Here is a 13647-nt window from a genome sequence, read left to right on the forward strand (position 1 = left end):
CACTACAACATTTAATTGAACAACAAGAAATATATCTTTTTCATATATCTCATCAAATGAGATGTATTTCTCACTGTTTGATTAATTGTTGTACTGGATTTTAAAGGTATTTGTGGTGTAATAGTGATTAAAATAATGAATCAGAGTTCTTAAACACTAATTTTGTTGAAATAAAAAAAATTATATATTAAATAGTAAATGGAAAAAATTTTAAGAAACAAAAATCTTTACTAACAAGCATAAATTTACATTAAAAATATTTTTGGCTAATTAAATATTAATTAAATTAGCCAAAACGTTTGTTTTGGTATAAATGTTATCTGGATAGTAAAGGTTAGTTTTAAGTTGCATTCATCCAGTAATGTTTTCTATTATCAAGAAAAACAAACTTACCTTCTATATTAAGGTTCAAATTTGCATTGATTTCTCCATGCTCATTTTTAATATTACATTTATATGTTCCACCATCGCCTTTACCTGGGTCCTGTAAAAAACCAAAAAAAAAACAATTTTATTTAAAAAAGTCTTTCAAAAAATTGATAAAGCAACAATTAAAAAGAGATTTTCAATGAAACGAATAAAAACTTTAATAAAAATAAAAATAGTTGTGTTATTAAGTCTTGGTCTCTGATTTGATACGAATATTAGAAAAAAAAATGTGAGGTTTTTCACTGAGTCTCATCTTTTATAACTAAATTTCAAAAAACATAAGTCATTATCAAAATGACTTATAAATTATAGCTAAGTTCAATAATTATTGATTTAAATAATTTAATAAAAAATAAAAACTTTTATAGTAATTATAATGATTAGAAACTAATTTATATAATTAAAAATGAAAAGTTTATAATTTATTTACCCTAATTTCAAGTGTTATTGTATATTCTCCTTTTTTCACTTCTATGATTTTACTTTTTATCCTATTTGTTTCTTTAACAATTTCTGTTCCCTGATACCAAATTGTTTTAATTTTTGTAATTGATTTTACATAGCATTCTAATAGTATAAGTTTGCCACCTTCTTTGGGAATGATTTTTGGTTTTTGAATGAAAGAAGGTGAATTATCTTCAGATGGCTGTTCACCTAAATGATAATTAAAATTATTTTTAATAAATTTTTGTTAATATTATTTTAAATAAATTTAAAATAAAATTTCTTATATATTTAAATACCTTGCAAGTTTAATGCAATATTTGCATTATTTTCTCCTAATTCGTTTTTTGCATGTAATTTATAATTTCCGCCATCCTCCGCAGGATTTGGATCCTGTTACAAAGTGAACAACACATTAAAGTCTGATTTAATGTCAATAGAATTTAATTCTATTTAAAAACTCAAAAACACTTTTATTTTTAAATTCATTTTCTTATAAGGAAAAAGATCCAGCATAATAATATGTCAGAAAAATATTTGGTTATCTAATGAAAATTAAGAATAAACTAGATATATTAATTTATGTATTAAATCCAAAATTAATAATAAAAAAAATTTAAATAATTAGTTATTTTAATGTTTAAATCTCTATCGAATATAAAATTTATTTTAAAATATAATTCATTAAATTTAATTTTTAGAAAAATTATATTATTATATATTTATATTTTTAGTACTAAATGTGACTTACTACTATTTCTAATGTCATTAGATATTGATCTTTTCCAATTTCTTTCTTTTTCATTTTATGCCTTGCATCTTCTTTCACAACTTTTGTGCCATGATACCAAGTAATAGTAGGAAATGGAAAAGCTTCCAGTAAAACCTCTAAGCAAAGAGCATCTCCCACCTGTTTTATGGCTGGTTTTTTTGGAAATTTTGGTATTTTACCACCTGGAATTCTGAAATAAATATATTCCACATATGAGATGTCAGAAGTTTAAGTACTGATAGAAATAAAAACAAATATAAAACTATTACAAATAGTCTTTAAAAACAGCAAAGTCAATTTATCATTTTTAAAAACTATATTTTATATATATAATTTATGAATAATGATTTAATTCTATATTAATAAGAAGAAAACTACATATAGCTTTATAATATGTAAAACAAAAGGTTGAATTTAAATATTAAATAACATTATCTGTAATAGAAAATTAATTTAATTCCACATTCAGAATAATAATGATTATTTATAACATATAATTAAATTATTGAGTTTGTAAAATAAAAGTAATATAAATAATGAAATTTGAAAAATTAAAAAAGTATTTTAACAATTTATAAATTTTATATATCTCCGAAATCATATAAATTCCATATTACAAATGTAGATTAATAATATATTCTTGCACTTAGATCAAAATTAAAGCAAATAAATTGTTTTTAAAATTTTTGATTACATCATCATATTTTATAACATTTTTATTTCCATTTACTCTTCTTGATTTTTATATTTTATATTATAAAAATCAAGAAGAGTAAAAGGAAATAAATTATAGAATAGTCAATGATATACAATAACGAAATATAATTTGTTATAATTTGTAAAGTATATATTATATAGCAGGGGTGGCCAACAAGTCGATCACCAAGCCAATTTTGGTCAATCGCTAGCGATGTCTTGACTTAATGTATTATATTTGTAACCGAACGAAACGGTTCGCATGCAGTTATGCATGTATGCATGCAGTTATGACTCGACTCATAAGCAGTGAGTGCACTTCCTACTGAAACACAGTGTATAAACATAGTATGTATTTCACACTCCCCCTCCCCACTTAGACTATGCCTATGACAAGTCGATCGCAACACATTTTTACGATAAAAAGTAGATCTTATGTGCACAAAAGTTGGCCACCCCTGTTATATAGTCTTTAATATTTTAAATAATTGATGTTAGGTTTTTGTTTAAAAATTGTATAGTTTATCTTTATTGTATAAATTAATAAAATTATGATTAATCCTTTTTTATATATTATTGTGATTTACAATACTTTACTTCTATAGAAAACAAAATATTATTTTAATAATTTTATTATGGCAATGGCTTTATTATTTTAAAAAACTGCTGATTATTTAATAAGCATTATGCTTTTGTTAACACAACTGTGCTGTTTTTAATAAATATTAAATAAATGTAATATGTAACTAATTGCATAACATATATATACATTACTGTATATATAGTATTACTTATACGTTATTTTTTTATTAATTATTGAAATGTTATATATATATTTAGATATTTAGATTTACTGCCCTGGGGGTACCATTTCCTTTTCAAGCCTATTATGGTTTCGAGTCAGGCCCACAATGAGGTGAAACCAGGTGGTGCAAAACAGGACCCAACACATATAGGATAGATCATTCCTAAGGTTTTTTGATCATCTGGAGAAATGTTATATGTAAAAACTGTAAACAGTAATGTATATACATGCTATACGAAAAAATATTCTCCGTATGTTATTTGATATATTAAACTACTTGATGAAATAAAGACTAATTAATATATTACTTTATTTTAGCTAAAAAATTTTTATAGTAAAAAAATAAGTTTATTGTAAATGAATCATTTAATTTCTTTACTATATTAAATCACTTATTCCTATTTATAAAAAAAATGAAACAATATACTTACTTTTCTTTGCCCGCTAAAAGAAAAGAAAAACAAAAAATATAAATTATACGAATAAATATAAAAAGAAATTAAGTAATAAAACATATATCATAATTTAAAAACTATATTTTTTAAAATTAATTTATAATGAAGATAATTTTTGATATATGATACCTTATTCATTTATCTTGTAAACTATTTAAATAAATGATATATTTTACAATAAATAAATCATAAATTTTTTGATACTTCTTTATAAAACCAAGTCCTCCTTCAAAACCTTCTTTATAAAACCAAACCAAACTTAGTTAACTGGAGTAATTAAGGTTTTGTTGGATGAATTATATATTCCTCCAGTATTGGATTGGTTGTTTGTATGGATATAAAACCAAGTTTTAAAAAACTGAAACACAATCACATGATAAATTCTACCATAACAATTTAAATAAATTGTTCTTAATTATAAAATATTTAATGAAAATTATAATTGGTTTAATTTTATAATTAACTAGTTCTATAATTAATATTTAACTTTCTTCTGATTATGTCTAATTTTGATCAAAACAAGCCAAATTAATTTTATAATATATCATTAAAATTATACATTGAATAAATCTAATGTTTGATCTGCTATAAATATAAAAATAATTATTAAAAAATATTTAAAAAAATAAGATATTAATAATATAATTATATTTTTAGTGTATATAATTATATACTTTTTATATAAAAAGTAATAATTATATAAAAATTATAAAAAAAGAAATAGACATGTTTACATTTCTCTTCTCCAACATTTCATTAAACATTTGAAATTAAATTTTAGATATAATTTTTTAAATTAAAATAACAGTTTATTATACAACAAAATTCAAAACTGAAGATACTTGTATCAATGTTCATCATTAGATACTGTATAAGGTTATAGAGCAGGACTATTTTTATAGCTGGAACAAGCTGATGTGCCGTACCAGCAGATAGTATAAAAAGTATCGATAGTTGGTATGTAACACTTGCTGTTGCTCGGTAAAAACAACTCTATATGTTCAGTTACCACATATGCGTACTGGAAGTAATTTTTTTTTTTTTTTAGAAAAAGAGCACTGGTTATAAGGCGTATATGTAATGATTCGTACTAATTTAATAATAAGATTTTTGTTATTCGAAAAATATTTTTCAAGAATATGTTTTTTATTTAATACATACAATAATTCAATTTTTCATAAAATATAAATATTTAAAAAATAAATTTATATAAACTGTTTATTTGATTCATGAAATAAAAGCTTTACCATAAAATTATCTGTTCAGAAAATTTCTGGAAGGCAGCAATAAAATTTGTATCTAAAAATATCTTGTTATTTGATACATTTGCAAGTTCTTACATGTTATCAATGTTAGTCAGAAAATGGAATAAAGTAGATATTTCTAAATGTGATTTATTTTAATATTTGCTCTATGACAACTAAATATAGACAGTTATACAAACTTAACTTTATTCACTTCTATTTACAAGAAAGGCTATAACTCTAGCTTTCATCCTCTATCACCTAAATTTTGTAAATTTGCTTTTAAACATTTTATTTATAATTTATCAGTCATAAATTCTAAATTTTCATTTATGTTCACAATCTAAATTTGGATTATCCTTAACATTACTAAGTAATTTGAAAATTTCAATTTCTTTAAATAATTATCTTCATATACATATATATAAAACAGAAATATAATTTTCTGGTAAAAAAAAAACTTGGGAATGTATGAGATTATTATCGATGATTCATCTCTCACACACGTATTTTATGTATTTTGATCTAACATTCACTGCCATTTGGAGGTTGATGGTTAAATTCAAACACATCACGTGACAGAATACGCAAACGAACCGAACATTCGAAACATAACATCGTTCGGCTTAGTTCAAATTTTCGTATTCAAGTTCGAGCCGGCTGATTTACCTGAAGAACCCAGAAGGAGTTACGAAATTGTTTGTTTTGGAGGATTAAACTTTGTATGCACTGGTTAAAGGTTCAAATAGGTCATATTTTGTCATATACAGTAGACCCCCATAGCACAGTAGATACGTTCCGTGTTATATGAATCTGTGTTGTACGAGTCACTTAAATACATGAACCAATCACAGCCCAGTGTTTGTGCAGTTAGGGGCTACGGCTGTTTGAAAGGTTTTCTTCCATAAAATTAATCAATTCTAGACTAATTTGACTCAACATTTCCAAATCATGTATAATTATTTGGAAATAATCCATATAAACTATGCTATAAACAAAAAATTGTAGGATTACTTACCAAGTGTGCACCGTTCGACGCGCCATTGCTTAAGCTTGTTTTCGTCGCGGAGCAGCTCATCGAACAGTGGGCGCGTGTTTCCAGATCAACGAATTTTTCTGAGAAAATTAACTTAACTTTGGAAACATCATTAATAAAAATATAATTTTTATGGCCATTGAATAATAAATGTTTTTAGTAGGTCCAGTGCTCGTTTAAATTCAACGGTTTGTACAATATCCACTAATGGTCCAGATTCAACCAATCTTGTCACGACACGAGTCGGCGATGATGTTTTACCATGTTATAAGAGTCTCTTTTAGTATGTTATACGAACGATCACAAGTTTTTCACCAGGTTATACGAATCTGTTATATGAACCCGTGTTATAGGGGGTCTACTGTATATATATATAACAGCCTCTTTAACATATAATCTACTAAATATGATAATATCAACAAAATATTATTCAGTCTTCAAAGCATCGCATTTGCAAATTACAAGTTACAGAGTCTGCTGTCAAATCACAAAATGAATTCTTTGTTCCAAAAATATGAATAATAAAGTTCAGTTGTTTGCTTATATAATACATAGAATAAATATCTCACTTTGCTGTAGTAATTAGAATAGTTATAGTATATGCTTTTTTATCAATACATAAATTAAAACCAAAAATATTTACAATGGAATTTAAAATTATTTTGAATAAAATATAATCTCAAAAAAAAAAAAATTATTAGAAGAATATCAATAAATATCGATTATAAATATAAAATAATATTTTATATTATTATAAATCCATAAAGCATCTATTTTTACTGATAGTGAATAAATAGATTTGGTCATTTTTATTGTAGGATTTTTTGTATAAAAGTTATTACAGATGAATTAGTATTGCAAATGTAAAAATAACAACATTATTCTGCATTATAGAATGTTGATAATTATCAAGTGGTCTTAAATTACAGGTGTATCAGAACTTCATAATATATTCTTGGCTATAGATTCTCTTGCCAGCTTTAACAAATCACCAAAACTAGAATAATGGTACTGTAAAGCTGCTAAACCATGAATAAAGTTATTTTTACATAATTAAGTTACCTTGAAATTATAACAGTATTATTAAAATTATTACAAAATTAGATTATTATAAATTTATCAAATGTTTATGATTGAGAAACTTATAATAATGAAAATCATATCAGCTGTCTCTTAGAACATTTGAAATTCAAATTCTGAAATAAAAATATAAAAACCAAAATCATATAAAATAAGAGAAAAATTATTAACCGGATAATATGGTTAACGGGCTGTTTAGTGAAGGATGCTAGTTGAATCTATTACTTAGCAATTACCTCATTTTATTATGTTTGAATTAGCAGTTTAATTTACAGTTTCTCCTAACTCTTGATTACATACATTCAGGGTCAAAAACTTTATCCACATGACACAATTGGCAAACATAGATAACAGCATATGCGTATTTTTAGTTATGCTGCCAAGGTAAATAGATTAACTATAGTTATTTGTAAAAGTGCTTAACGGATAATGTTTAATTGAATTTAATAGTACTGTACTAATGTAAATAATAAATTTTTTTGTAAATATTTAGTCAGATAACAAATATAAATAAAATTAGCAAAACTATATTTTTTAAAAACACTTATCCATAAGTATATCTTCATATAATTTTGGAAATTAAATTATAATTAAATTTTTCTACATTAACAATTATTTCAGTTAACATCATCCTAAATTAATTTAAATAAAATATATAAGAATTATTAATAAAGGGCAAATGATAAATATTTTATATACTTTCTAACTTTTTCAATATAATCTGTTATCAGGTTATATCCACAATTTTACAAATTAGATTAAATAAATTAAATTTATGATGTAATAGCCAACTACTAAAATAGTATCTGGATGTTTGTTTAGAATGTCTAAAAGAGAATTCAATTACACACCTACTAAAAAGTAAAATTTTAAATTATTGAGGAAAAAATATTTTATAGATATGTTACTAGACAATGACTATTATATAGTTTTGTCTAGATCTTCAGTGTACAATTATGTAACATTTGTAAAAGCTATTTGTTCTTTGTTGGAGCAATCTTCTAACTAATGTATAAAAAAACAATCTGTAGTATTTAAAATTTAAATTTATACTAATTGTTTTGTTCTTTTCATAATTTTGATTGTACAGTATTTTGTATTTCAACCCCAGATAAGAAAGATTTCCTGCATATCTTAAAATTAAATATATAAATAATTTTATTTCTTGTTGTTAAAAAGCATTTCTAAAATAATATTTACTAATATAAGTAGTATTTAAAACAATATAATTAAATATAGTTTTAGATACAATTAAATATAAAGTAAATAAATAAAAAACAAAATGACTTATTAAACACTATTTATCTATATTATTACACAAATGTTGAATTAATGATGATCAAAAGCAATGTCAAATCTTAATTACTTTCCAATATTTTCTTTTTATTTGATATAGTAATTTTAACAAATCAACTAGACAAATCATTAACTTCATTAAAAAATTATTTTCTGTATTTTTTTCTTTAAATATATTTATAAACATTAAAATACCTTTAACAATGAGATTAATGGAAATCATTTAAAATTATATTTGCAAAAAGGAAAATATTTAAGAAAAAATTTAAAGTTTAAGTAAGATTCTGTTAGTAATCTTAAACTAACTAAACTTTCTTATCTTTAATTATAAACTCAATATTTATTTTCAGATGATTCCTTTATCATTCTGAAATTAATATAATTAGATAAAAATATTACTGTATTTAAATTTTAATTCTTTCCTTAGGAATGTATGAAAGAGAATTCTTGATTCCTACTCAAAAGTACAAAAAACTTAATATAATCATTATAACACATCACTCATATACAGCCACTCCTCACTTAATAACTTATCTATTTAATGACCACTCAGAGTAATGACCAGTTCTCCAATGTGAGGAATACCTTTTTTCAGTCTGAGTCTCAGGAATTCCCTTTCATATTCTAGTCTCAATCCCATAGCCAACCAGTATTTACTACACGAAGCATTCACAATCTCAAGACTTCATATTTCATTAATAAATTTGCACTTTAACCACACTTGGAAGGCAAAGAAGAGAAGAATAGAGGTACAAAAGAAGTTCACTAAAAAGAAGTTACCTGGTGTGTTCTCAAAATTGAATGCAGCTATATTAGAAGTAGGGAATATGGGTCCAAATGTTGAAGTAATCATGAAAGTGAAATGGCAATAAATGAACTTTTATGATGCTGTCATAAAATTTATGAAGAAAAAAGAAGACTTAATAAGTAGATCACATTAATGAGATTCTTTTCAAAAGCTAAACCCAGGAATCCTATCCTTTACAAATACAGTACTTCTATTTCTTGCAGTCATATCCCTTACCCAGAACCTTTATAGCTAATGATAACTCTGCTGATAACTCTGATGACACTGATGACTTGGAACAATCATCATACCTTGAAAGATTCAATAACTAAAATATTAATCTGAACGACATTGTTAAATGAATGAACTTTGACACAACTTTTTAATAACTTTTGCTTATTGTATTTTTATGTTCTGTAAGAGATGAAAATTAAAGCAATGTTATCAAGTTGACGTTTCCTTTAGACCAGGGATGGGCAATCCACAGCACGCATTAATATTTTGTGCGTCCCACATTGCACAAAATATTAATAAATATATCAATTTCCCAATTTAAGGAAATATGCAGCAAAACTTTTGTTGTTATTTTCTACAACTTAATAAAAATTTAGTAAAAATTAAAACGACAATTCGACTAACAGACTCACATGAAAACTAAAACTAGCAGCGACTAATATTCAACCAAATATTTTGGATATATTACATTCACATCAGTGACAAAAGTCAAATTAAGCATACTTTTGTTAATTTATAATCATATATGACTAAATAATTGTGATTTACCCTGTTTTTTTTTTTACTCATGTGCAACCTGCATCAGTTCAAAAGTTTTAAATGTGGCCCTTACATAAAAATAAGGTTTCCCACCCCTGCCTTTAGACCATTTCTTTATCAATAATAAATAAAAACGACTAAGCTCATTTATCAATCAATTCACTTAACAACTAGGTCGTTAAGTGAGAAGTGCCTGTATATGATTCCATAAAGCAAATTTTATAATCTTCAATTGAAAATCTTTCACTGAAATAACCTTAACCATATTTGAATGCAATATTAATTACATTATTACTTTCCCAGCTATTATATATAACAGACGAAAAATATGGCTGTCATCAAAATATGACCCCCCCAAGATTTTTACATTTTTGGACTGAGGGGGACCTTGAAACATTGAAAAATGCAAAAAAATTTGGGGGTTTTCTATATGTATGGATGGATGTTAGTGTATGTGGGAGGAAAACAATTTTGTTCATCCTCTTTGAAGCTTAGTAACTTCTGTGCTTTTTGTCAAAAATTTCTGAAAATTTACAGGGAAGTTTGTGTATTAAGGGGATTGATGCTATTAAATTTTGGAGATTAAAAATCAAGGGAGTGGGGACATAAAGGGGATTGTATGTTATATCTCGAGTAGTGACTCAATGATTATTTTACTCATTATCAGCATTTACAATTTTTTATAAAACTCGTCTCTACCCTCAAAATTAAGTTTTTTGCCATTTTATAATAATTAAAAATATAATAAGTTCTCTTTAATAAAATATTGTTACAGATGTGCCACAAAATGTTGCCAGGAATGTTAAGCAACTTATTGCTGTTTTTTTTTTATGACTTTATTTTTTCATTTTTGCATTAAGAGAAAGCTTTATTACTTATTTAATAAATAAATATTTATTAAAAAATTGAAAATTTGAAATATTATTTACAACTGCACCTGTTTTTTTTTAACTCTTCTTTCCATCCTGTGAGCACTAAGAGGACTCTTTTATCAAACTCATTATGGGTTCAACCAGGCCCACAATGGGACAGCCAGATGGTGAGAGACAGGGCCCAACATATCCAGATGGACCACCCCAAAAAATTCCTGGGAATTTTTCAACTCATCCGGATTTGATCCCGGATGCCCCAGAGTGGTAGGCTGCAACCTTGACCACTCAGCCATCCAGCCATCAATAATAAAATGATTATTAAGCAACATAATTATTCATTAGAACATACTATTAATTATAGTGAAATGCTTTATTTTTAATATTGTTGATTTAATGTCTTTAAATTTTTAATTATATTTTAGAAAAATTAAAATTATCCATAGTAAAAAAAGTATTTGCAATACTTTTAGCGCCATAAATTTTCATTCTGAAATATAATAGGAATGGTGAACAAAACATTTCAAAAAATTATTAAATAAATTCAAACAGATGCAACTTTTTTTAAAACAATAAAATAGTTTTAATAACTTTATAAATCTATTTAAATTATTATTTACTAAAACTTTTATTAATTACAAACTATAAACTTGATGAATGAACAAATCAAAGTGCTTAATCATGACTTAATTATATTGAGCCTTTGTTTTTTGTCATTGGAAGCTAAGCCAACAAAAACTAATCTTCAGCAACGTTAGAATTTGCACTAGACCTTGTGCCTCTTGCTAAATTTATCCAAACAACTAATTCCTAATTTTTTTACTGGCAACTCACTGATATCTCTACATCCTTTTTAACAGTTGTCACCTTATAGAAACAACCAATTACTATACTACTTTAAGAATTGAATGTATATTGGAATGTATAGACTTAAATGGATGTAATAAAATGTTATTGAGAATTTTTATTTAAATAAATTATTAAAATAAGTAATTTTCAATTCAAACTGAATTTTATCATATAAAACAATAAAATTTAACTACTTATTAATTTCCTTTTAATTAAATTAAAAGAATCATTACTGATTTCCTAATGAACTTTTGTCAATTTTACATTCAAAATTTAGTTTGTAATTTTTCTAATATGATACAAGAAAATTTAATTTTTAATAAAACGTTTATTTATTTATTTATCTCAATTATTTATTAAATTACTATTATATATTTTAATAATATAAAAAATTTATTTTTTTAAAGTAAAGCTATTAATTTAATTGTGTTATGATTTAATACATTTATTATTTAATTGAATATTTAAAAAATACAATCTCAAATTTTAATTTAATCTTAAAAGTATTTTGATTAATGTAATATCAAATATACTATACTTTAATTATCCTATTTTTATCAATTATTATATCATTATAAATCCGTTTTTAAATATGCAAAAAAGAAACAATTTTGTTATATAATATTTAAAAAATTTGAATATAATGTAACTAACAAATCTTCAAAAAAAGAAATATCCAATAATACTATTTATAAACATTGCATATACTGCCTTTTCAACAGATACTGCTATTGATGCAATGCAAAAAAATTCTCTATTATTTATAAAAATTTTCTAGGGTATGTCAAATCAATTAAATCTCTCTCAAGAATACCAACTGAAGCTTAACTACTTGTCAAGATTTCAAATGTATAGCTTTAACAATACTTTTTAAAAGGTTATGTACGAACAAAATGGAAATAAAAAGTAAAAATCACTTTCACGTATTAAAATATACTACTGTGTAATCTAATTATATAAATTTATATTTGTTACTTTTTGAAATTAAGAATACTCTCATGTTAAAATACCGAAATGTAACATGTGTATTCCTCCTGTAACAAGAATTTAACCTTATTACTTACAAAAATTTCAAAATACCTTCTAAAATATAAATTGTTATTTAGATCCAAAAAATAACTTTTGTGAATGAACAAATTAAAGTTCTTAATCACGACTTAATTACATTGTGCCTTTGTTCACTGTCACTAGAAGCAAAGCCAATAAAAACTGTCATTAGAAACAAAATTAACTTTTCATTACATGCTAGAGAATAAAATTTTCAATTAAAAATAAGCCATATCATTTATTCTTTTCAACCTATTTATTTTAATATATCTATTGATAATGAATTCATTTCAGATAGTATTAAAACAATTCAATTTAATAAATAAAATCTGAAAGTTATATTTATATTTTAAATTATATTATCTAATCATTTAAGATAGAAAGAAACAATTGCCAGATATAATGAATTCAAATTGCCAATATTTAAAAAAATTAAATCTAAAAGTCTCATTGATCTACATTAACAAAGAATTTGATTTATTTTGCAACGAGTGGTAGTTTTTTATGCTTAAGACATAAAATTTATATTTGTTTAAGAAATTTTAAATATTTCTAAATTTTCAATAATAATACTTAACATATCAATAATATTAAATTCAAATTTTATTATTAAAATTTACAAATAATTTTAAAAAGAAGTAAATTGGAGAATATAAAACTTTCATTAAGACATAATTCAATCTAATTTTAAGGTCAAATATTCTGCATTACCTGCCACTTATTTCATAAATTTATTAAAATTCTTCTAAAATTAAAAGCTTTTATTTCATAACAATTTTATGTAAACTAGAATTCTTTTGTAAAACAATGTAAACAATTTGTAAAACAAATTGTTTACACTGTTTTACAAAAACCATTTTTTTGTAAAACAATGCTTTTTTTGTATTTTTTTGTAAAACATACTAAACATCAAGATGTTTCTTTCTATTTTGATTTATCTACCAATTAATATTTTCTTTAGTATCAAATATTTCAATTAAAATCAACAATTTTAAAATCTTTCTCAAAGCAATTGTTATATTTACTAATTAAAATTTAATAATATATTCTGTAATAAATATACA

The 13647-nt window shown here is 23.8% G+C and overlaps 1 protein-coding gene across 2 annotated transcripts in view; it reads right to left on the minus strand.

Annotated features, from left to right (window-relative positions):
* Positions 1-13647, minus strand: part of LOC136984037 (twitchin-like) — a 185768-nt gene that overhangs the window by 140751 nt on the left and 31370 nt on the right. For both annotated transcript variants that reach the window (XM_067280951.1, XM_067280952.1), the window contains 5 exons: positions 3578-3590; positions 1625-1835; positions 1173-1266; positions 860-1083; positions 394-484 (listed from right to left, as the gene is read on the minus strand). In XM_067280951.1, coding sequence (XP_067137052.1) covers positions 394-484; positions 860-1083; positions 1173-1266; positions 1625-1835; positions 3578-3590 — 633 coding nt within the window. The remainder of the gene's footprint in view (positions 1-393; positions 485-859; positions 1084-1172; positions 1267-1624; positions 1836-3577; positions 3591-13647) is intronic.

This window comes from Centruroides vittatus, unplaced genomic scaffold (assembly GCF_030686945.1).
Source record: "Centruroides vittatus isolate TY-2023 unplaced genomic scaffold, ASM3068694v2 contig_900, whole genome shotgun sequence".
Lineage (NCBI taxonomy): Eukaryota > Metazoa > Arthropoda > Arachnida > Scorpiones > Buthidae > Centruroides > Centruroides vittatus.